Source organism: Cibotium barometz, chromosome 50 (genome assembly GCF_041138505.1).
Source record: "Cibotium barometz isolate CiBa-2024 chromosome 50, ASM4113850v1, whole genome shotgun sequence".
NCBI lineage: Eukaryota > Viridiplantae > Streptophyta > Polypodiopsida > Cyatheales > Cibotiaceae > Cibotium > Cibotium barometz.
The window spans coordinates 22338636-22364071 of NC_141095.1; the positions used below are offsets into that span (position 1 = coordinate 22338636).

Genomic DNA, 25436 nt, shown 5'->3' on the forward strand with positions numbered 1-25436 from the left:
GAAGAAAGGTATGTGTTAAAAAGCTTGCTGTTTTTTCTGTGCATACTGCAGATTTCGGAATAGTATGTGTTTTTCTTCATCAAAGAAACCCATGTTGATGGGAGATGGTAGGTTTAGAAGGGTCGTTTGCTTTTCATGAAGAAGAGGCCTGAATCGTTTGTGCAGTTGCATGTACTGTAGTGAGAGAAAAAAGGAAAAAGCAGGTTTGCTTTTTTGGTTCGAACGAGAGAGAGAGAGAGCGAGAGACGTTGATGGAATAAAAACAGATAAAAAACTTGAACAAGTATAACTAGCCATTGGCACCTCACTCCTCACCATCTTTCACCAAACATCATTCTTTCATTTAATTCTAAAAAAACCAGCCCAGAAAGAAGAACACATGGAACCATCAAGATAAACAGTTAACTTCCACATACACTCAAGGACATTACTCTTCAAGATTATAGCAAAACCCTTGCGCTTGATTGCGAACAACAGAACACCCTTGTGGAGAAAAAAAACGATGGTGTGAGCGTCCCCTTTCGCAAATGCTCGACGGAACTTCCTCCTAGTCTCCTCTTCTTTCACATTAACGGCTTCCTTTGCCACAGGCCAGCATCACGAGCTCCTTCATGGCAGTGAATCGAGAAGCGAACAGTCTTTCTCCTCTCCAGCTCCACTCTATTACGAATTTACGATGTGAGTACCAGCAATTTTTTTAGACACGAGCAGGCTTCTTCAAAGTTAGCAGGCTTCATGCATGCCTACCACGAAGAAGATCGTAATTTTCCTGGAATAGCATGTATTCAGTTGTGGTTGCCACCTCTTACCCACGTCGATCAACATTGAGCCGTCTTTTGCTTTCCTTTTCTGATTTCTGCTTCGTAGCCATTTGAAGGAAGATTGCCAGCCACCTCATTAAAAAAAATCACCCCAAGACATAATTAAATCCACACCTTTTGACCCCCTAGACTCACATTCTCCCCATAGCCATACACCATGCATGCAACCCCATTGGTTTTCAAGAAAAAACCCCATGATGAGCCTAAAAAAACATATTCTCTTCATATGTACATAACACCCTCTCACTAGCTATCCTTTCATAATTCCACACACCTTATTTACAAGCATAATCCCAAAGAAAACTATACATTTTTTGTCCTATCAACGTGCTGGATCACCTATTCGCTGGCAGGTTGTACGCTAGCGGGTGATCTTTGTTGTCGTGTTGTAGGCGACACTGCTGGAGGCGGCCAAGCCTGCCAAGCCAGGCGGCTTGCGCAGCCAGCCTAGGCAGTGTAGGAGCGCCTACGCCAGGTGGCCAGGCCTGCCAGGCATGCGGCCAGGCCTGCCAGGCATGCGGCCAGGCCTGCGCAGCCAGCCCAGGCAGCGCTCAGGCAAGGCCGGCACGCTGAGGCCCACGCAGGCTGGCGAGGCACACGTTGGCGAGATGGCATAGGTAGCGCAGGTGACAGCCGCATGTATGACACACGTAGGTGCCGGCATCTCCAACCGGCAGCTAATCCAGGAGCCGACAGTTAATCCTGGAGGAAAAAAAAAAGGTAAAAGCACACGTTTTTTTTTTATGGGCTCTCTTTTTTGAGTTAATTTTTTTTTTTTAAGTTTTAAACGAACCCTCCAAGGTTTCCAAGGTGTGTTATTTTTTTTAAGACAATAGAATATATATATCTATATGTGTATATATATATATATATATATATATATATATATATATATATATATATATATATATATATATATATATATTCAAGAAAAAAAAACACACAAAAGCAAAGAAAACGCTAAGCTTAGCTTTTGGAGATTTTTTGGCTTTTGGGAAACCTTTATAAATCCCCTCAAGTGGTCTTCTTGCCACACATCGCTCAAGTTTTCAAGCTCTCAAGCTCTCAAGTTCTCTCGCACTTTTGTTGTGCAAAGATCGAATTTTCTCTCCGCGTACCCTCTTCACGATGTCGACCCAAGAATCAGAGTTGGAGCCCCTTGTGGAACGCGAAGGCTTGCCGGCTACGGAAGGTACCGATGCCGATCTTTTTGACGATTGTGTCAAAATCAGATTTCCAAGAGTTCAAAGTAGCTCTCGAAGCTTCTTCGATAGAACGTCAGGCACAAATCGCAGCCCAGATGCAAGCTTTGCAGAACTCCATCGCTCTATTGACCACTACCCTCTCTACTTTCTCGGGTATGGATACCTTGGCTTCAGCTTTAGGCCCCAATATTACTCCGGAACTGTTCGGGGGCGAGCAAAAGCAACGCACCAAGGAGATCGTGGACACGTGGCTACATAAGTGGCAAGTTCACTTTCAGTTTCATCCATATGATGATGGAAAGAAGATCCAATTAGCAGCAGATTTCCTGTCCAGCAAAGCTTTGCTTTGGTGGAAGGAACTCAACCCTAAGCCAACGACTTGGGCACAATTTGAAGACGTTTTCAAGAAAGAATTCCTCAAGAAAGAGGATGATTATGATGTTGTTGCCCGGTTTTCACTTATAAGGTCTACCTCCAGAAGTTTCGTGACTTGCAGATGAAAGCTACAAAGATGGATCCCACTACTCTTTTGGAGTTTTTCGTAGCTGGTTTACCCGACTCGTACCGATTACAGGTTAAAAATAACAAATGTAAAACATTGGACGAGGCCATTCATTCAGCTCGTATCTATGATGATACGATGGTCTCTTCCAAGTCGAAACCCGTTACCGAGCAGGGGAACAAGCATAAAAGAAAGTTCTCCACACCTATGGCTAACACGACTGAAGGCAAGTCTTTGGACCAACCTTCGAAGAATTCAAGTTCGACACCAGCGAAGAAGAAACGACTTCTTAAGGCTTTAAAGCTCAAGAAGGAAGGACGTTGTTTTATCTGCGAAGAAAAAGGACACATGCGTAACGAGTGCCCGAAGCAAAAGGGTACCAAGACAAACGCAGGACCCAAGCCAAAGGCAGCTAACCAGTTGTCTTTGACAGGTACGTCAATTACTGTACTTTCTCGCCCTAGTGCTTGTTCTGATTGTCTGTTCAATTCTAAGGTATTTGGCTTGCATTATCTTCTCCGAGTTTATGGAGAAGTGAATGGCCATAAGATTCACATTCTTTTAGACCCTGGCAATTCGCATAACTTTGTTAACTACAAACTTGTGCAGAAATTGAGTCTTGATACGACACTCAACGACCATACCTATGAGGTACGTCTACCTGCGGGGAAGGCAAGTTTGGGATCGCAAGGTGGAGATGCTTCCAATCCAGATTCAGGACTACAAAGATACTCTGGAATGCTATGTTATGCATCTGGAAAATGTAGACTTGTTATATTAGGGATTGAGTGGTTTAAGACTCTTGACGTCCAGATAGATTGGTCTAGTCATATTTTTTCTTTTCAGCATAGGGACACCAAGTATAGTATTGTAGGTGATTGTATCCATCTCTTTCAGGGACCTCTTGTAAATACAATTAATTTTGGAAATATAATGGATTCTTCTTTGTATACCGCTTTCCATTGTGTATTGATTCCACTTTCTTCTTTTCTCATCCCTTTCATGGATGTAAATGAATTGAGTGTGTTTGAAAGCAAAGAATTACAGAAGATACTTGATTTGTTTCAAGATGTATTTCCTAAGGAACTGCCATCGGGTTTACCACCTGAACGGGCAGTAGATCATCGTATTGACTTGATCCCTGGTGCTCATCCTGTCAGTATTCCACCTTATAGGATGAGCCAAGCTGAGGAAGATGAGTTGGCTAAACAACTCGCAGATTATTTGAGGATGGGCCAGATCCGTCCAAGTAAATCACTTTGGGGTGCACCTGTGTTGCTTTAGGAGAAAGAAGGACAATACTTGGAGAATGTGTATAGATTACAAGAGATTGAACAAGCTGACCATTAAGAACCGTTATCCTCTCCCTAGATCAGATGACCTGATTGACCGGTTAGCAGGAGCGAAATATTTCACGAAGATAGATTTACGTACTGGCTACCACCAGATACGTATTCATGAAAGGCATGTCGAAAGAACCGCCTTTCAGACTAGGTATGGCCATTACGAGTTTCTCGTATTACCTTTTGGGTTAACCAATGCTCCAGCCACTTTCCAGCAAATGATGAACGATCTTTTTCGTGAACATTTGGGGAAATTTGTGGTGGTGTTCCTCGATGATATTTTGATTTATAGTCGTACTCTTGAGGATCATGTCAGACACCTCACGATTGTCTTATCTATTTTAAGACAGAATCGACTATATGCTAAGTTGAGTAAATGTGAGTTCTTTATGACCGACATCATTTACTTGGGACACAAGATCACTAGAGATGGATTGAGCATTGACTATGACCGAGTTCAGAAGGTTCTGGACTGGCCTATACCACGAACAGTGAAACAACTTCGTTCTTTTCTCGGTTTTGTTGTTTTTCTTCGGAAATCTGTACGGGAGTACTCTCAGCTCACACTACCAATGACCGACTTATTGAAAGGTCGTGGACATAAGTCAAATCAGCCTATCACTTGGAATAACGATTTGGATATGGCCTTGAGACTTTTGAAAGATAAAGTCAAGGAAGCATCTATCTTAGCATTGCCTGATCCTAGTCGGCCTTATGTTCTTGAAACTAATGCCAGTGACTATGCTATCGGGGCTGCTTTATTTCAAGATGGTAGACCGGTTGCTTTTGAAAGTAAAAAGCTAGACGACACTCAAGCTCGTTGGCCAACCCTTGAGAAGGAGCTTTATGCTGTGATTCATGCTTTCAAGGTTTGGAGACATTATTTATATGGGTCCAAGTTTGTGGTATTGACTGATCATCAGTCAATCAAGTATGTGTGTGATGCGGATGATTTGAGAGGAGGGAAGCTCGTTGGGCAGAGTTAATGCAAGATTTTGATTTTGAGATCCGTTATTGGAAAGGGTCCATGAATAGTATTACAGATGCGCTTAGTCGGATTAGAGAGGTGAATACTTTGTCGTTCACCGAGATTTCTACTGACTTATTTCAGTCATTGAGGGGGCTTTGCAGGACTGATAGTTATTTTGGTCCATTTTGGCAGAAGATCCAGGACGGGAGCTCATTGATTGTCGGTGACTGAGCAGTCTACTATTCAGGCTGCAGGAGGCCAGTGGATGATTCAGAATGGTTTGCTATTCTGTAATGACAAAATTTGTGTACCACAGATCCCGGACATTAAGTCCAAGATTCTTAAGGAGTGTCACGACGCCCCTTCTGCTAGACACCCTGGAGTACACAGGACACTATCGTTAGTGAAACACACTTTTTATTGGCCGAAGATGAAAGGGTATGTAGAAGATTATGTTCTCAAGTGTCAAATTTGTCAAGCAAATAAAGCTGAACGCTTTAGACAGGCTGGGTTGTTGCATCCTTTTCAAATCCCAGGTAATAAATGGGAAAGTATTTCCATGGATTTTATTACTGGATTGCCAAGAACACATCAAGGCCACGATTCTATTTGGGTTGTGGTAAATCGCTTGACAAAAATGGCTAGATTTTTACGACCCGGAAGACTATTACAGCTACGCAATTAGCACGGCAGTTTATCGAGCAATTGTTTAGATTGTACGGGTTACCGCAGGACATAGTCAGTGATAGGGACTCTAAGTTTACGAGTGATTTTTGGAAACTTGTTTTTGAGAAGTTGGAAACAACTTTGAATTTGAGTTCCTCTGATCATCCTCTGATCATCCTCAATCTGATGGCCAGATTGAGGATGATCAACTTTGAATTTGAGTTCCTCTGATCATCCTCAATCTGATGGCCAGATTGAAAGAGTGAATCAGATTTTGGAGGATATGCTTCGAGCATATGTATCCAAAAGACAGAGTTCATGGGAGGATTATCTTCCTATGTTAGAATTTGCATATAACAGAGGTGAGTCAGGCCTGCACCCCCTTGTTGTTTGTTTGTTCGTTTGTTTGCAGGTTTCGAGTTTTGAACCAAGATCGATCACGAGGAGATCCGTGGGGATTTGACACGGAGTTACGGTGGATCATGCACTTCTCTCCTTTACGGTGGATTTCCACTACAGTACCCGCCAGGTTGGGCAGTCCTATCACCCGAGATATACCTTATGTAGAGAGACTAATGGAGTATACACCGCAGAGATCTACAGCTTGTTGTGTGCAGAGGATCTATAGCTCACACAGATCCTGACAGAGGCTTTACATACAGCTGCAGCAACGGCCTTCCCACACACGCAACCCACAATATGACCACGTCCTGGGAGCATGCCCCATAATAGTTGGTATGATGATGACTGTAGGGAGCTCAGAGCCCAGCTACAGAGAGAGGTGGCCACAGGTGTCACTACATATAGACAGTCACGCATCATCTTCCGATCCCTATTTCAGGAGGAGATTCTCTACTTTGGATCATATCTTTACCCTCAGGGCTATCATTGAGGAGGGCAGAGCACATGGGAGGAGGATCTACTATGGCTTTGTGGATTTCCGCAAGGCCTTTGACACAGTGCCCAGAGCTAGACTAATGCGCAGGCTACAAGACTTGGGGGTTCCATGTGAGCTCATTTGGGGTATTATGGCACTTTATGAGATAGTAGTTGGGCAGGTGCGGACTTCAGAGGGTCTCTCCCAGCCAGTACACTCCACTATAGGGGTGAAACAGGGCTGCCCACTCTCTCCGACTCTATTTGGACTATACATTGATGAGATCTCTGATTATATTGGGACACAAGGGGTCAGAGGAGCCCAGTTGGCTGGCACTTGGATACCTCTGCTCTTATATGCTGATGATATTGTGCTTATAGCAGACTCACCAGAGGGTATGCAGAGGCACTTGGATACTTTACATGCTTATGCACAGGACAGTGGGCTCTCAATTAACCTTGGTAAGACCAAGGTTATGGTGTTTAACACTACAGCTTAGTGGGTTTGGAGATTAGCGCCTATTTTCACATATGGGCAGGAGACAGTGGAGTATGTTGACTCATACACATATCTTGGAGTGGTGTTCACTGGGCCCACATTTTCCATGAGAGGGGCAGCAGAGGCCAGATTGACTAGAGGATATGCAGCACTAGGAGGTCTAGAGAGGATGTGCCTCACAGGTACAGTTTTAGGAGCCACGCACTAAGCTGTGGCTTTTTGACACGCTGGTCACATCGGCTATGCTATATGGAGTACAGATCTGGGGGCCTAGCCTAGATCATCACAGTCGACCAGGATGCACATACGATGGATGGAGATCGATGGGTGGAGAGACCACTTGTGTCCATGATCTCCAGGATGATTCGGGCTAAGGCCTCGGTACCCCATGAGATTATTGGAGATGGGAGCACCACCGATCGTAGTCGAGGCTCTTGCCAGATCAGTGTCCTTCATTCATAGCACCTGGGAGCTTTCCCAACACCGGTATGCACAACTTGCTTTAGAGTCCTCTCATCAGCGAGCCATGGAGGGAGACACTTCATGTTGGTATGCGCAGATAGCATCCTGGTTTGAGCTCGACGGGTTCAGTTTAGACAGACTTCCACCCTTCCAGTACTCTCTGGAGGCACCCTCTCTCACCTTGACACATTCTGAGATTAGTAGAGTTATCAGACAGGACCTCATTCAGTTGGACACTAGGAGGACATGGCTAGAGCCCTCACAGGAGTTGGGGATGAAGATGGCTTTCTATAGAGACCATCTTCTCCGCACCACTGAGGATGGCTTCCACCCTTCTAGTACTCTCTGGAGGCACCTTCTCTCACCTTGACACATTCTGAGATTAGTAGAGTCATCAGACAGGACCTCATTCAGTTGGACACTAGGAGGACATGGCTAGAGCCCTCACAGGAGTTGGGGATGAAGATGGCTTTCTATAGAGACCATCTTCTCCAGTACTCTCTGGAGGCACCCTCTCTCACCTTGACACATTCTGAGATTAGTAGAGTCATCAGACAGGACCTCATTCAATTGGACACTAGGAGGACATGGCTAGAGCCCTCACAGGAGTTGGGGATGAAGATGGCTTTCTATAGAGACCATCTTCTCCGCACCACTGAGGATGGCTTTATACTTAGACCGAGCTACATGGATACCCATCTGTCTCATGGATTGAGGTGCGCCATTGGGCAGATCCGCACCTCTTCACATCAGTTAGAGATAGAGACAGGCAGATTTAGAGGCATACCTCCAGGGGACAGGATTTGTTAGATTTGTTGGATAGAGCCAGAGACGGAGGAGCACTACATCTGTCGCTGCACAGCATATTATGAGATTCGAGGGCGCTACCATTGCCTTTTCAGAGAGGGATTTGGACCACTGGCTAGAGTCATGGACTATTGTGATCAACGATGCTTGGGTTTTTATCTCCTGGAGATCCGCAAGCTCAGAGAGTCCATTATTAAGAGCAGACGCCCGACTGGCAGGGAGTCCACACAGAGACAGATTACTGACTTCTTTAGAGGGACTACTCGGGAGGACACACAGCCGACAGCCCAGCAGCGGGCACCCCGTGGGACTCTAGTTGAGAGAGCTATCCAGTTGGGCAGATCTAGACACCCGAGGGTTCGCGGATCCTCACATCGGAGACGGTTCCTACACTGGAGGATTCAGAGCATCATTGCGAGGCATCGGGCTCGTCCGACTAGGCATCTCACTATGGCAGATATCCAGGCCATCCGGCAGAGACCCATGCTAGGGCTCCTAGGATGATTACGACTCCACCCATATACTGTTGTACTCACTGTCACTTTTGTACTCCCCCATATTCATGTATTCATGTATCCATGTACTCATGTACCCCATTTTGACTAGTAGCATTAGCTTCCCACTCTCCCTAGTTGCTGCTTCCGGATGCCCCCTACTGATGTATTGTGGGGCTACTTACCTTCAGTTCTTTCTTTTCTTTTCTAGACAGTGTATCAGATGTCACATGGTTGTAACTTTGGTCTCATAGGTCACTTTGGCCTTTTGAAGACGTTAATATAACATTTCATTTCTCTCTCTCTCGACAGAGCCACTGAATTATGCAGAGCTCGATGCCTCAAACCCCACGGCCCTCACCCACGGCCACGCCACCACAGGAGGATCCGGGCCATCATCTCCCATCATCACAGGACCTTCTCGCGTCGGTTCAGTTTTATCACCTTGAGCACCATGTCACAGCGGCCCATGAGGGATGTATTAGGGTGATATGATAGCTCTCTGCTCATGTACCTAGATCAGATTTTGTAGTTCTAGATTTTTGTTATCTTTCTTTATTACTATTTTGTACCCAGGATGATGTACCTCATGGATATGATGTAACCTTTTGGTCTCATAGGTCATTTTGGCCTTTTGAAGACGTTAATACAACTCTCTCTCTCTCTCTCTCTCTCTCTCTCTCTCTCTCTCTCTCTCTCTCTCTCTCTCTCTATTTTCGGCACATCTTCTTCTATGTTGTGCGTTATCTTCGTCATGAACGATTGCTGAATTATGAGCAGTGAAGTTACCGATTCTTCCACCGAGCTTCCGCATGTTACAGCTTGTGCTTGTACATGCTATTTTGAATGGCGTTTACTCTTCGACTGGTGGTCGTACTCCATATGAAGCAAACATTTTTTTCTTTTCTTAGCAGGCTCTTAGAAAATGTGCTGGAATCCTGACTTTTTGTTCTCGAGCCCTGATATTGCAGAAGTCAGCTGTTGGTTTGGTTCTAAATCATTGTTCTTTCAGCCCCTTTTCGATATTGCTGGTTTGCAGCAGCATCCAGATTCCAGCCCCTTCTAGAGGGCCATTTCACAGGTTTCTTCATTCCCAACATTACTTCTATGTTAATCCATAAATCAGCCCTCTTTTACAGAAATAAAATGTATTTTAGGTAGTACACGTGTTGTGCATTTGTGGTTCAGGCTCAGTCCAGCATGCAAAAGTTTGCTATCCAGTTTTTGGGTTGAAAGGTAATGTAAAACAATGTAGGCAGATCACGTGTCAATTTTTACGTCACCGTTTGCAGCTCCGGCCTTGCCAAAGGGTGTCTCCCTTAAAATCTTTGTATATTTGAACACCCGTTGATCACCCCCAATCAACTCGCTCAACCTTTTTCTTTTTGATTGTTTGTCAGATCGAAAATTTGCTACATAAGATTGCTTCCTTTTGCTTGGTTATGCATAGTACAGAAATACCTTTTCAACATGCATACGTTTATTTTTCTTCTGCTGTGACTAAAGGTTTTTGAAAAGGATGGTTTCAGGTTCAAAATCCTCTGAATCCCAAATATAGTGGTATGGTTCAAGGTTTAAAGTATATCTGGGCAAACGAAGGCATCACTGGATTTTTCAAAGGCAATGGGACAAATTGTGCTCGAATCATTCCTAATTCTGCGGTCAAGTTCTATAGCTATGAACAGGCTTCAAGGTTTTTCCTGAGTTTTATTTGTGGGTTCTTTACTTTCTATTTCAATTTCTTTACTGCTAACTTTCTCAGGCGACGTGGCTACCTATCTACAATGGCCAATTCACATTCTACATTTTTCTTCGTACAGATGTCTCTGTCCCCTACCATGGAATACCTTGTGGTTCTCTTTTTTGAGAGAGGGGGGGAGGGGGTTTCTTTGATAGTTTGTTCTACTTTCACGTATTTGTAGAAAACAAATATCTCATTAGTAAGCTCTGTTGACCTTTCAGCTGCTTAGAAATTCGCTTTTAAACAGGTGGGGTGGGTTCATTTAATTAAGGGTTGAGAATACAAGTAGGAATTGCCTGCGGCCGCTCAGTTATTATTCTTTGTATAAAAGGCATGATTACTAAGGCATTTTTGGTAATTGTACTCAGATCTAGGTGTGGAAAAGGGAGTTGATACTGAAAATACAACTCACAGCTTAGGAATCGGTTCTGAAAGTACAATTCACATCTCAGAGAACTTTACACCATTCTACTAACAATTCGCTTTGCTGAAGAACTTAAAAATGGAGAAGTCTGCTGTGCAAGGCACAACCCTAATGGCATATTACCAAAGGGTACAGATGGTGAGAGGAAGTGAGTGTGGGACAGAAAGGAGGGACTTGGGAGGGAGGGAGGATGGTTGCTGTATGTATGAAGTGCATTGTAGGGTTTCTTGTTTTAAACAAGTGAGTCTAATTACAAGGACAATTCTCACCTGGCGGCAGTGGCAGGCTAGCTTTTTCCTAGCCTCATTTTGGGGGTCTAGGGCTTATGTATATCTCACATGGGGAAGCTCTGGGAGTCTTCTTTCAGCCCTAAACACCATTGTGGAACATGCTGATGCAAAACACAAGCAGAAGATAGAGAAGAGAGAGAAGATAGAGAAGAGAGAGAGAGAGATAGCTGAGTATTCAGTATATTATAATGTACAAAAAGGGAGTACAAGTCCTACAGCCCGTGGCTGCCTTGACAAGGTAGAAAGTACCTAATCCTACATCCTATTCTATGACCCAGTCCATGGCTGGACTGAATGAATCAAAACAATGAGCATCTTTGCCTTATATAGGCCTTGGGAAATATTAGTGGACTGGCCGACTGCCAGTCGGCCAGGTCCTGAACAAAACCATGTGCTCTTGCTTCAGCCGACAGGTCTTCTTCTCCTGCATGCGCTGGCCAACAGTCTCTTTTGTCCACCACCAGTCCTTCCCTTGCCAATAACAGCAACCAATGCTCCCGACCTGATTCTAACCTTATTCTTTATCTTGTTGCCCTTTAGGATTAGTCTTGGGATCAGCTTGCACATGACATCCCCCTCTGCTAAACTTGATGACAGGATTCCAACTTCTGTTCTTGGATGACTATCATCGTTCCATTGTCTATTCCTAGAGTCCCCTTGTCATCCTTCCCTTCCTCACAACCTTTTCTTGAAAACCCTACCCGGTCTCCAAATTCACTCCAACTCTGATGAAGATCTATGCGTCCCTGAACACTTTCTCTGGTCTTCTTTCCCTGGGTATTGAGTTTGGCACTCTCACTCCTCCCCTTGGAGGATCATCCTCCCTTGGAATCATTGCCTGAAAGCCTTTCCTGGTGTGCCCCAGGTGGCACTCGACTCACAGGACTGCCATTCCCCTTGGGTCTTGTGGAACACCACCAACCAACCTCCTAGGAATTTCTTCCATGTCTTGTGTTCCTTTCCTTGGGCCTCGTACATGTGCACTTTCCTGTACCTTGGACTTGTGCACCTTCATCTGGGACTAAATCAGTGTTTAGCCTTGCTAAGCCTTATGCTAAGACAATGTTGCGTGGTTTCCCACCACCAAAAGATCAAGACACGTGCGATGGTTTCATCCATGCGCGATGCAGTAAGGGTGGGCTCCAAAGAGCCTGGAGTGATGAGATCTGAAGAACCTATAGAGATAGGCCCGGGGTCTGACCTGGCTAGCTGTTCTGAAATGGTGCTATCCCACTGGAAAATCGTACATTTGGTAATGTTTCAATGGAAATCCAACCAGATAGTGGCACATGGGCAGCAACAACAGACAGCAGGAGGTTCTTTAGGCTAGGAAGGAGATATCTTTAGAGGATATGGCCATCACTTTGCTGTCTCATCTGACCTCGTAGTATTCAGCTTTCTATTCCTCTTTGATCACCAGTGGAAGGGGCTCAATACCATCACCCGAAAGGAGCTTGTGCCTATGGTCTTGGACCAGGAAGAGCGGTTTACGAACCCTCCACAGGGCGGAGGTTGTGAGGCCCTGACTGGCCAGCGGTCGAAAGGCCGCAGCAACAACAAGGGCAAAGGGAAGTCTCCATCGGAGAAGTCTTCTAAGAAGAAGCCCGACTCAGAGTGTGATGCTTTGAAGGCCGAGCAAACCTGTAACCATTGTGGCCAGAAGGGTCACTATTGGAGGAAGTGTCCCGAGTGGAGTACCGAGAAGAGTGCTGATTCTTCAGGTGCAGCTGCAAAGACTCCAGCTTTTGTGCACTTGGAGATTATGGACACAGATGCTTCATCTTCTTTGAGCAGGGAGGCAGTTGGTCTCACCGCCAGGGATACTCGGGAGTGGATTCTCGATAGTGGTGCTTCCAGGCACATGACTACTTCTCGAGAGTTATTACAGGATCTTCAAAGACACAGAGGTCACATCCTTATTGGTGACAAGTCCACTATCCCTATTCACAATGAGGGCAGGTTAGAGATCGTTTCCGATGGCAGAAGAGGGAAGCATTCCTCCCAAGTTCTTTTTGTCCCATCCCTTGGTTTCATCTCTTGTCAGTGCATGAGGTTAGCAAGACTGGCATATGGGTGGAGTTTGATGAGCATTTTGTTGCTCTCTGGGACAAAGCAACAGGCCAAGTTGTTTGGGAAGGATGAGTGGAGAATGGGATTTACAGACTCTCAACACTCTCTCTTACATGTTCTCAGTTAGGTGATTTGTGGCAGTTTCGTCATGGCCACTTGAATGTGGATACGATGCGGCAGGCTTTCTGGGACCGGATGGTGGATGGCTTGCCAGATGTTGGTAGTAGGCAAGGACATTCTAGTTCTTGCATTCGTCAGTCAGAGGAGCTGTTTTTTACAGGTGAACTATGCTTTGATGTCTCGTATCATTCGGGACAAAGAGCCCACTTCCATTAAGGAAGCTCTTTTCCAAGAGACTTGGAGGAAAGCCATGCAAGTGGAACTTAAAGCCATTGAGAAGAATAACACTTGGGAGTTGGTTCCAAGGCCATCAAAACGATCAATCATCGGTGTCAAGTGAGTCTATAAGACCAAGTATACGTCTGATGGGTCAGTGGACAAGCACAAGGCCAGACTTGTGGCTAAGGGCTATGCTCAACGGCCTAGCATCGACTATGAGAATACCTTTTGCACCGACAGCGAGGATGGGATAGTTCTTGCCCTTGCCTCTTCTCAGCAGTGGCCGGTGTATCAAATGGATGTAAAATCTATGTTTCTTAATGGTGACTTGTAGGAGGAGGTGTATGTTGAGCAACCTCCAGGCTTTGAGGTTCCGGGATCAAAGAAGATGGTTTATAGGTTACGAAAGGCTTTGTATGGTCTTAAGCAGGTTCCCAGGGCTTGGAATCAGAAGATTGATTCCTTCTTTCCACGGAAAGGTTTTCAAAGATCAGCGATCCTAACTTGTGTCTCTTTCAAGGACGCAATATGGTCACTTTGATTATCCTTTATGTGGATGATCTTATTCTCACTAGCGGTCATGTGGAGCACATAGCTATGACGAAGGCTGCCTTGTCAAAGGAGTTTGAGATGACCGACTTAGGCTTACCCCATTTCTTTTTGGGATTGGAGATTTGGCAGACCCAGAGGGGGTTTTTTGTTTCCCAGCAGCGGTATGTTCATGAGTTGCTGGAGACCTTTGGGATGGAGAACTGTAAGCCTATTTCTTCACCGATGGACCCAAATACCAAACTTACAGTTAATGATCCTTGTGAGCAGGTTGATGCCCCCGTGTATCGGAAGCTTGTTGGTTCGTTGATTTGGTTGCTGAACACTAGATTGGACTTGAGCTTTCCAGTGGGACTGTTGAGCTCATTCATGCAAACACCTTTGAAGACTCATTGGGACGCAGGATTTCGGATCTTGCGGTATTTACAGGGTACAAAGGATGTTGGACTCTTCTATGACACTAGAGGGGGAACGAAGGAACAACTCCAAGGTTGGAGTGACTCAGATTGGGAGGAGATCTAGACGTGAGGAGACCTACATCAAGCTACGGATTTACCCTTGGCTCAGGAGCCATTTCTTGGAGCAGCAAGAGGCAGCCAACTATTGCCTTGTCTTCTATTTATTGAGGCAGAGTACCGAGCTACTTGTGGTGGTGCTTGCGAGGTTGTATAGCTGTGGAGGTTACTTGGCGAGATTGGGTTTCCACAAAAGGAGCCCACGGTCATCTAGTGCGATAACCAAAGCTGTATAGCTATTGCTCGGAACCTGGTCTTCCATGCCCGGACCATTTGATTGACTTTTATCACAAACTCTTCGTGATCTTCGAGGTCCATCCTCTATGGTCCACTCGGAGGGATACTCCGTAACACTGGACTCCCGAATGGTGTCCAACAACCACTTTGGTACGCGAACAGAACGCGGAGCATCCTACTGATGCTGTGGCTCATCTCCAAGCTCGACTACAACCTCATTCCGCTCTAGGTCATATAGCCTGTAGCCTTTGGAAAGAGAGTTATATCCCACAAAAACAAGCTTTTGGGACTTTGAGTCAAGCTTCCCCCTCTGCTTCTTGGGTATGTGAATATAGGCGTCACTCCCAAAAACACGGAAATGGGAGACATCTGGTTTCCTGTCAAAATAAGCCTCAAATGGAGTCATCTTAGGTACTGAAGTCCTTGGAGATTGGTTGAGGGTATGGACAACTGTAGCCCCCATGACATTGGTTTGTTCTTGCATTCTTTCTATGGTGCAAGGGCCTTCCATAAGTGGCCTAGTGACTAGATGGAAGAACTAAGCTAAGCCTTAGGCTAGTCCGTGTTTTGGTGGTGCCAAATATGTTCAAGTCAAGAGCTTAGATGCTTCGGCAGCACTCCAACTCACTGGGGTTGGTTCCACATCCAGGAGTTAAGAGGGGGTGTTAGCAGTCATCTCCTGTCCGTACCATATTACTCAGTAGGGAGTGAGGGCCTCTACTGTGGATGTGCCCGCCCGAGTTAGGAGTAGTCTCCATTTTCCTCATCTTCCGTGTTGTTTTCCCAAATTTTTCACCCGAGTTAGGAGTAGTCTCCATTTTTCCTCATCTTCCGTGTTGTTTTCCCAAATTTTTCTAGTTGTGGGGGACTGTTGTAGGGTTTATACCACCCTTGCCCCCCCCCCCCCCCCCCCCCCCCCCCCCCCACACACACACACACTTGTCATTGTACCAGTTCTTGTGTATATAGCAAAGTTTATACAGCTTCTCTCTGTCTACACTTCAGTGTTTTCTTTCTCACAGCAATTGTCTCATTTTCTACTATATGCATTTCGACATGGACATATGTGTACAGTAGGTGCAAGACCTGGAGTAGAAATTGGTCCCATGTAAGCCTCACTCTGGGACGAGTCAACCGGGGTTCCACTCTAAACGTCCAAGGTCAGGTGTGCAAGTCCTATACATGGTATTGGTTAGGTGTGCATTGTTGTGCACATGAAGCAGTGCCAGTCCGTACTGTGAGTCACCCTCTAGAATGATGTTAGGTGTTCCGGGTGTTGGGCTTTTGCTTGATACTAGGCTCCTGGGTCTTAGGAAGCATGTAGTTGCATGTAGGAGAAGGGGGCAGCCCTTTGGGCTACCCCAGGAAGGGGTTGTATCCTATGCATAAACTAAATGCTTATTGTCCTCCTGTGTGTGCGCGTGTGTTAGTGGCAAATGCTGATGTGGAGGTGTACTTGGTTGATCCAAATGTCGTGGCTACATGCCCTTGGTCTTTGCTCCGCAAGCGCCTTTTTATAGGGATCTTGATACCAAGTCGTATTCAGGTCGGTTTTGCCTTTTTGACCTACATAATAATGTCCAAATGTCATATTCAGCCTCCAAACTATAACCAAAATGTGTCCCACCTATTGGTCCATGTCCTTGGCACCTCCAGGCACCATTTAGGCTCCCAAAACTGCTCCAAATCACCCATATATGGCCCTAACTTTGCCCTTGAGGCGGTTGCAAGGTGTGCACGTGACAGGCCAATCATGATATGCATAGCATGTGACGTGCGTATTTGTATGTATCCCAGGATCTCAATGAATCCATCCTCGAAGAGTCTCAAGAAGTGATCTTTGTAGAACTCACACTTCTTACCAATCTTTGACAGCAACACCCATGTCCGAAGTTTGAGTAGATCTAGCTGGATGATTGGTTGATCTCATGTCATGAGAGGTTGAGGTAGGGGGAACCTTGGCTATGCTGAAATGGGGGGAGACAATCCATGTGTATGCCATGTGCATGAAACCACTCAACTACCTCCGAATACCATGTATGCGTTGGTAATGGTGGTGGCCGTGTCAATGAGAAGGGCAATCAAGCTCGTCTCACCCACTCCTCCTCCCTCTCGCAATATAACTGCATAGAGGACTAGTGCTAGCCGTGGAAGGTGAACTTTGTCAAGAGTGTAAGAGGGAATCTGTAACCAATGGGGCCACCGCAAACTCTGCACGTATAATTTCGTGTGGTACAGATGGCTTACTGCTGCTGATCATGCTTGACCACATCATCACCTGTAGCCTCTCTATGCTCGTCCACTGATCCTTCCCTAGGCCTAGCCCCCACAAGGCTGCGCCATAGCTGCCAGTCGTACTAAAGTGTCAAAGATAAATAATAGTATGGGGCTCCTAGATATGTGCCTGGAAACACTCTCTCTCCAGACAGGCTAGAGAGGCATGCCCCCTCGCTAGTCGGTCAGTGGAGCAGCCATGGTCATGCAAAATAGGGGGCTTGTAAAAGTGACTCCAAGGTATGCATAGTTCTTCACAATCTGCACATGTGCATCTCTGTATAAGAAAGATAATCATGAAACCACATAAGATGTGTTGAAGACCATAACCTTGGTTTTTCCAAAATTGACCGTAAGGTCTCTCCCTCTACAAAATCCATCCAAAGCATCCAAGTGTTTCTACAAACCCTTGGCTGAATCTGAGATCAAGGCAATGCCGTTAGCATATAGCAATATGGGCACTCCAATCTAGGCCAGTGGTGACCCTCTACCTCCGAAAGTGTCCACAAATATTGCAATCTCATGAATGTATAGAGCTGATTGTGTTGGCACTGTCAATCTGTGTTCACATGTCTGATGCATACTGTTCGTCTTCTATGCTCTGTACTTCATCTTCTCGGTTACTCTGCAAGCCGTAGATTATGGGCCCACTCACTCATCCCACTGCATAGTGTTAGACATCATCTTCTTGTTGCTGGTTTCCTATTTGGTGTCCTATTTTAGCCTCTAGGGCTGACCATGTTAGTCAAAGGGGCTGGTCACCCCTCACATATATTTCACCCATATTTATTCCCCATTTTATGGTCATGGGTATTTTCCCAGTCGTGGAGGCACTTTATCTCCAGTCGGCTGCCTTCATGTAGGCATATATATAGCCGGCATGCCTCCCTCATATCTCACTGCTTGTCTAGCTGCAGTCCCTCACATACAAGGTTCAACCCTCTTGCTCGGGACATGTATTCCTTTGGATGATGATATTGAGAGTAGGTTCTCACCTGGGTTTCCTCTCCATCTCTCTCTCTCTCACTCTCTCTCCTGTGTTTCCACTTTCCCTTCTTCCGCTGCACATTCTATCATGGTATCAGAGCGCCAGTGATCGTCAGCGTTGGATGCTCCCTCCTCTACCTCTTCAGATCTGCATTTTTCTGCCTGTGCGCAGATCTGCGTTTTTTCACCAGATGAAGCTTCCGTTTCAGTTCTTCAAGGGCTGACTCATCCCCAATTCAGTGGGCTGCAGTCCCTCTTCATCAGGGCATCAGTTGGCAGCCTTTAGGCGGCCTGACAGGGGTGTCTTTTTTAGGGAAGCATACCTGCCCTTCTAGCAACACCTTCCAGGGTTCTCAGGTGACTATTTTTCCAGGTCTGGGCAGCAACATTGCTGTCCCAACAGGCTCCGTTTCTGGCCTGTTTGGGCTTGCTTTCCCACGCCTTGTTCTTGGAGCTCTCTGGGCTCCCTTTTTGGCCTCTTCAAAGGGCCTTCTACTAGGCCCTAGGCCAAGGCCTGTCCCTTCTGGTTATCTTGTGCCATCCCTCCCCCCCTGATTGTACTTGTTCTCTGCAGCAGTTCTTGATCTGAGGCTTCAGCGTTTTCATATTCAGCCTGTTCTACAACCCCTTTTACCTCTGCGTTTTCAGATTTACAGCCATGGTTGCTGCGTTTTTCTGAACCGATCTTGCTGGTAGCTCTACCTTCACCTTGGCTTCATCTATTGGACCTGAAGGTACCATCTCTTTAGCATTTTTTCCTCATAGGAGGTGTGGACACTGGTTGACCTGAATTTTCAGGTTTGTAGCCCTTGTTTGGTTGCATTTTCTTCTCCAATGGACACAGATCACTTGCAGAGGGGGTTTCTTGTTTGGATTGTGGCTTTGGAGGCAGTTTGGTACTTGAGGAGGATTTTGAATTTCAGATTTCAGTCAGCGTTCTGCTGATTTTGGAGCATCTATACCTGTGTTTTGTTCCTGGCCATCACAGTTTCCTGGTTTCTCCATGTTCCTTGCCTTCTGTTGGCGGTGGAGTGTTATTTTTTGCTGGATAGGAGTGTTTTGGCTGCGTTTTGCTTCCCACAAGAGTTTTCTACACTCAAAGGGGGCCTATCTCTAGCTACTTCACTTGAGGATCAGTTTCGGGAGCTGTTTTGTATCTGTGTAGACTTTCTTATGTGACAGGAGTTTACAAATTTTGGAGGAGAGCAGTGATCTTTTCAGAGATCGTGAGCAGAGTTTATTTTGTCCGAGCTTGTGTTCTTTGCAATGTTTGCAAAACAAGGAGGGTGTTTTGCCCTTGAGGTGTGATCCTTTCACATGGATCATTTATTTGTTGCTGATTCTTGGGATCTGATCCCTTCCTCTTTGTGAGGAGTCTATCTCTGCATCTCTTTGTGATGCCTCTGAGGATGCCCCTCCCCCTGCCAGTTCTATAGGCTTGTTGTTTTGGAGGATGGTTTTTTGGACCCAGTGGGATGCTTTGGATCTGTGGTTGCTAACCGTGCCTGGGACACAGTGGTACTTCCAGAGGTTTTTGGATTTGGATCAGAATCAGGTTGGGCTTGTACCAGTCCGACAACATCAGTTTTCAGAGGGGAATGCGGAGTCCTTTCATCTTGTGATGCCCACCTCAGTGGCGTGTACTTACATACAGCATTGGGCAACTCATTGTACGGAGTTTGAGCAAATAGACCCCATCTTTTCTACAGAGTCTTTACATCTTGCGATGCCAACCTTTTCAGAGGATGCTTTTGTACAGCATTTGGCTACTCTTGGTACAAAGTTGGAGCAGATTGACTCTATTTCTTTTGAGGTTTCCAATGAGGAGCAGTTTGCTTCTCCCAGGATTGTTTCTCTACAGGATCTGTTCTTATGAGGTTTTTCATACCTTCTCCAAGCTGGATACACGACATTCGACTTCGGGGCTTGGGTTTGGCACCATTATTTGGAGCAGCACGTCAGCCTACATGGTTGTTTTCTTCCAGAGGAGCGGTGTACCTGGCAGCTTGTTTTGTTGCTTTTGTAGCTGAGTTGCTGAGGAGATTGCTTGTGGAGCTTTCATGGTACTTGTTTCTGCTATCTTTCGTCTTTGATCGAGGATGGCGTCTCTGGCTTTCTTGGAGTTCACTCAGCATCCGGTGCTGAGAGGGGGTGTTAGACATCATCCCCTTCTTGCTGGTTTCCTATTTGGTGTCCTATTTCAGCCTCTAGGGCTGACCATGTTAGTCAGAGGGACTGGTCACCCCTCACATATATTCTACCCATATTTATTCCCCATTTTATGGTCATGGGTATTTTCCCAGTCGTGGAGGCACTTTATCTCCATTCGGCTGCCTTCATGTAGGCATATATATAGCCGGCATGCCTCCCTCATATCTCACTGCTTGTCTAGCTGCAGTCCCTCACATACGAGGTTCTCCCCTCTTGCTCGGGACATGTATTCCTTTGGATGATGATATTGAGAGCAAGTTCTCACTTGTGTTTCCTCTCCATCTCTCTCTCTCACTCTCTCTCCTATGTTTCCACTTTCCCTTCTTCCGCTGCACATTCTATCAATAGTAGGTGTTAAGTCTTTCCCAAACTCTACCCTAAACACAGCTGAAAACACGGTTACATGAAACAGTTTTTGGAATCTTGAATGTGTATCTGTGATCTCAGACTCTGATTGACATAGGCACTACTCCGGAACGCTTTTAAAGGCATGATTGGAAAGTGCCTAGAAAGACTGACAGGTGCAAAATAGCTATTCTAGTGAAATGAGTAGAGCACCAAAGGAGACAATCTGCAGCAGAAAATGTGCAGCCAGGTGGTCAAGTGGGCCTCCTATAGTGCAAGCATAAGGCAGGATTGCTGGGCACAGCGAAGGGGCTCAAGTTGCACCGCAATGCGGGAGACACAAGGTACGCGGATGGATTGAGCACCATTTGGTAGCAGTGGATGACCAAAATTGGCTGGTGATCAAGAGGGCTGTCCCCACGTTGTTAAAAGGGCCTCTGTCTTTGCTTTTATCTATTTCTGTAGAATTGACATCTTCAAAGTTCACTGTCTGTTCATCTGCAGATTGCAGTGAGGTTAACACCTGGCTGTTGTAAGAGTTTTTCAAGCACTTCCTTTTAAGAGAAATATACAGCTAGACTTGTCATTTGCAAAATGGTTTATTTTGTTGTAAGTCTTTTCTTTGGTTGTCTTGCACTTAAACCCTATTCTGTGTTACATAGAGAAGTCATTAGATTTTGAAGTTTTTGGTGTGGTCTGTGTTGAACTTTCAGTGTGAAGATATGATGAAAAAATTGACAAGCTTGAAAGCTAATAATGCAGGCATACCGAATTTCATTGAATTTTTTTTCTGTTTGGGTTGCAGAGCTATTTTATGGCTTTACAGAAGGCAGTCTGGACACGGTATGCTGAACTTGCTCTTCCCATTCCCATTCAAAACTTATGTTTGGTCTTACCATTCTTGATTAATGGAAAATTTGTAGGTTCTCAAATATTGTGATTATTTTAAGACTTAGAAGCTCCTCAAGGTATATCACATCCAGGCAGGTTGTCGTTTGTTTAGCTTTTGCTAGGAAAGTGAAAGTAATGAAGGTTTAACAGGTTCTTTGATATAGCGGTGGCGGAATGAAGAGGCACGCTTTAGCAAAGTGGGGGTTGTAGGTCAATGTAGAGGCCAAAAAAGCACTTGATTAGTCAATTTTAAATAGAATTAGGATGACCTAGAGCTTAATCTGGTAAAAGATATTGCATTTCAACTTTGTAGTAAAAACATGGAGGCTGAACATCAAGTTAACTTTAGGGTGTGTGACTGCACCAGGCTTGAATGTGAAGCTTCTTTGCAAGTCTACTTGGTCTCTTACGCATGCCTAGTCCAGAGTTCATCACAATCACTGCACAGAGTAATGATGGTTAACGTATGTGCTTATTGTTGTATCTCAGGGGATGCTGAATTAACACCTGTACTCCGTCTTGGAGCTGGTGCATGTGCTGGTATTATTGCCATGTCTGCTACATACCCATTGGACATGGTGCGAGGAAGGCTTACCGTCCAGGTGAGGATCATGTTAGGGTCTGCTTGCAATGCCATTAGCCCTGGTTTGAAAAGAAACATTAAAAACTGTCTCTTTGCTCAATTGGATTAACAGACAGATGACTCACCTATGCGCTATCGAGGTATGTTACATGCGGCATCCACTATTGTCAAAGAAGAGGGACCAAGGGCTTTGTATAAAGGCTGGCTGCCATCAGTCATTGGAGTGGTTAGTGCAAATTTTGTGATTGTCTGCCTGCCTTAATGCTTTTGCAGCTCTGATTGCTCTGGTGAGCAGTACCAGGGTGCTTGTTTTCATCTATATATCTAGTGAAACTGAGGTAGTCAGGTCATCTTATCGTGGGTTTATGCTTGTTGAACTTGCAGGTTCCTTATGTGGGTTTAAACTTTGCTGTGTACGAGTCACTCAAAGACTGGATTGCAAAAAAAAACACAGAAGGGCCAGGAGAGGTTTCAGAGTTGGGTGTGCTTACAAAACTGGGCTGTGGAGCTGTAGCAGGTATGGTTGGCCAGACTGTGGCCTACCCTCTTGATGTGGTACGCAGAAGGATGCAAATGGTTGGATGGAAGGATGCTTCGGCTATCATTACAGCTGATGGACAGGTAAAAGCTCCAGTACAGTATACTGGTATGACAGATGCCTTTAGGCAGACAGTTAAGAAAGAAGGCTTTGGTGCATTATACAAAGGCTTGCTCCCCAACTCTGTGAAGGTGAGGCTGTACCTATTCAATTTGAGTTAAGACACTATAATAAGCTCTTATGATACTCCTTTTGCCTGAGTAACGTATTTTTTCTATCTTGCTCAGGTGGTTCCTTCCATTGCAATGGCATTTGTGACTTACGAGATAGTGAAGGATCTTCTTGGGGTAGAGTTTCGCATCCCAGAATAAGTGTGTTCAGTTGTAAAGGAAGACTTATTTCAGCAGAGAAGCTAGAGTAGTTTTCTAGTCCACATAGCAGAGGAAGATACGAATGAAAATCCAAGGGCTTTCGTAGGAATTTTCTCTTGGACTCTCGACTAAATTTCTGTGCATTTAATCTCGCACCTCGTGGGTGAAGTGATCATTGAAATGGTATGATGGGCAAGGTGTGGTATCAACTGATGTCCGCTCTTGATGATTAGTGAAGTGAAAAATTTACCCACCTTATATCAATGAGTTCTGTGCTTAATCATTGACAGACGGTTTCTGGAGGCATGGGCAATTATTGCCATGTGTCTCAGCAGATATTACTTGTGCTTGCCTAATTGGGAAAATTCATACCAGGATTTTTCCTTGGGCCCTGCGAGTTTAAAAATATGCAATGATTGTTTGTAACATGGTCATAAGAGAAACTATTGCTGGCAATTAAGGCTAATTTGTAATGGGACAGCACACTTTGGCAACAGTTCTTTTGCCAGATTTTACAAAAAGAGTGTCATCATGTTCATCTCTCTTGTGGCTGGGCTTTAACCTTTGTAACACTTTCCTTTAGGATAGGATAGGATAGCAAAGCACTATTATGTACCTTGACAATCTCATCGGGCCCCTTTGGGAGAAATGGCACACCACACTTTTTCAAAAAGGCTGCACGAAGGCAGGATGCTTAATTGCTTTAGGTGTTCTTGTTCTTCTGTTGGAATGTGCAATTGCTTATGATGTTCTTGATACTCTGTTGGATTGTTCCCTCTACACCTTACGTAAAATCCTACGTCACAAATATACCAAGATTACGACAGAATCATAGCTCTTTAAGGTTCTCATTACGTTCCCTTAAGGAATGGCTTAACCAAAAACAAGAGTCATGCTTCACTTAAAGTACTGGAATGCGCAGCATCTCTTCATTATATCATGAATGGTACTGGGGGGAAGAAAGCACAAGGGCATATGCTGTGGATGTATAACTAAGACGCACACAGAAAGCAGTGTCAACATGTAGGAAATGACTCTAAGAAATGTGGATGCTTGGATAGCCATTTTGGTTTCAAGGATGGCATTTGGATATGAATTGATTTCAAGTCAAGACAATGCTATCAGCTATTTCAAGAATGTGACACATGTTTCTAGTTGTTTCTAAAGGATTGTGTATGGTGTGTAACCATCCAGTTACTTTGTGGGTTGCTACATTGTTGTCTTGTAAAAATTGGGGCTTGGAACTTGGAAGGACTCCTTTCAGTGGGGTTTTGTCTTGGCAGGGGACAAATTATGATTGCTTTACATGGATTGGAGATGAGAGCACCATATACCTCGTGGTGGCGTGATGAGGATATCATTACCAGCAAATGGGCAATTGCAGAGGCGGTGATGCCAATTAGTTCTCCTTGAAGACGGCTGTGCCTCAGAAGATATTGCAATTTAAGTTGAGCTTAGACCCACCCTTAGCGGCTCAAGTTGTCTGACATTAAGGCGCCTGTTGGAAATGTACTTTATAAATCTTTCTTTATGAAAGTACATTATCGTTACGGAGGTACAATACTTGGATTCAAAGCCTTCCATGTTCCGAGGTTGGCTGTACTTTTGGTTCCTCTTCCACACACCCTCATCTCTTTCTTACATTGGAAGGCTTGTGCAGATCGATGCCGCTGTCCATACTAACATATCGCTTCCTCCTATTTCCCAATGACACTCTTGCCCCGGAGAGGAGCCTATTGGGACCCTTAACACTACACTGCTTTACAAGATACACCTATACTTTATGATTCTAATGATGTTTTGCAAGCTGGTAGAATATGAAGAAATGATCCGCATGTGAAATCCACACCTACAAGGATACACCCACAAGTATATGCCGCCAACCCCAGGAGACAACAGTACGCACACTCCGATCGGCAATGCAAGAGTGGGTGCCAATGGTAGGGGGTGGGGACCTTGTGGGAGAATCTAGCACGGAGCATAATGTTGGCCAACCCCCAACTGCAAGATCAATTGGAGACAAGGGAGGTCACATGTATGATCGCCAACATTGAATCTAGACACGAGGGGGTATTACGAAGTAGAGACAAATGATGATAACCCAAGGTTGGAAGATTTTGGACTACAACCAGATTGACGGAAAGGATTCTTAATCAATACTAGAATACAACCAAGTGTACAATACGCACAGGTATGCACCCCCACATATACGATCGACCCGAACTTCTCTCTACCCCTCCGTTTGCGCATAGTACAGGCCGCCTTTCAACTCGCCATCCCCTGCCTTGGCCCTCTTCCAAGGGTAGTGGGCTCAAAGCAGCAACACCATCATATACAACTTGACATTTCTCAACTTATTGGAAGATCTTATTATCTTCTATATGGACTTTAAAAGTGACCCCCAAACCCGATTTGCCACAGACACA

At 45.2% G+C, this 25436-nt stretch overlaps 1 protein-coding gene across 5 annotated transcripts in view; it reads left to right on the forward strand.

Moving 5' to 3' along the window:
- Positions 1-23766, forward strand: part of LOC147609946 (mitochondrial adenine nucleotide transporter ADNT1-like) — a 50974-nt gene extending 27208 nt beyond the window's left edge. For 4 of the 5 annotated variants that reach the window (XM_086787194.1, XM_086787190.1, XM_086787192.1 and 1 more), the window contains 6 exons: positions 10175-10338; positions 21433-21470; positions 22008-22120; positions 22214-22327; positions 22486-22830; positions 22927-23766. In XM_086787194.1, coding sequence (XP_086643320.1) covers positions 10175-10338; positions 21433-21470; positions 22008-22120; positions 22214-22327; positions 22486-22830; positions 22927-23010 — 858 coding nt within the window. In that variant the 3' untranslated portion in view covers positions 23011-23766. The remainder of the gene's footprint in view (positions 1-10174; positions 10339-21432; positions 21471-22007; positions 22121-22213; positions 22328-22485; positions 22831-22926) is intronic. The other variant, XR_015264195.1, reaches the window with a different exon arrangement.
- The last annotated feature ends 1670 nt before the right edge of the window (positions 23767-25436 follow it).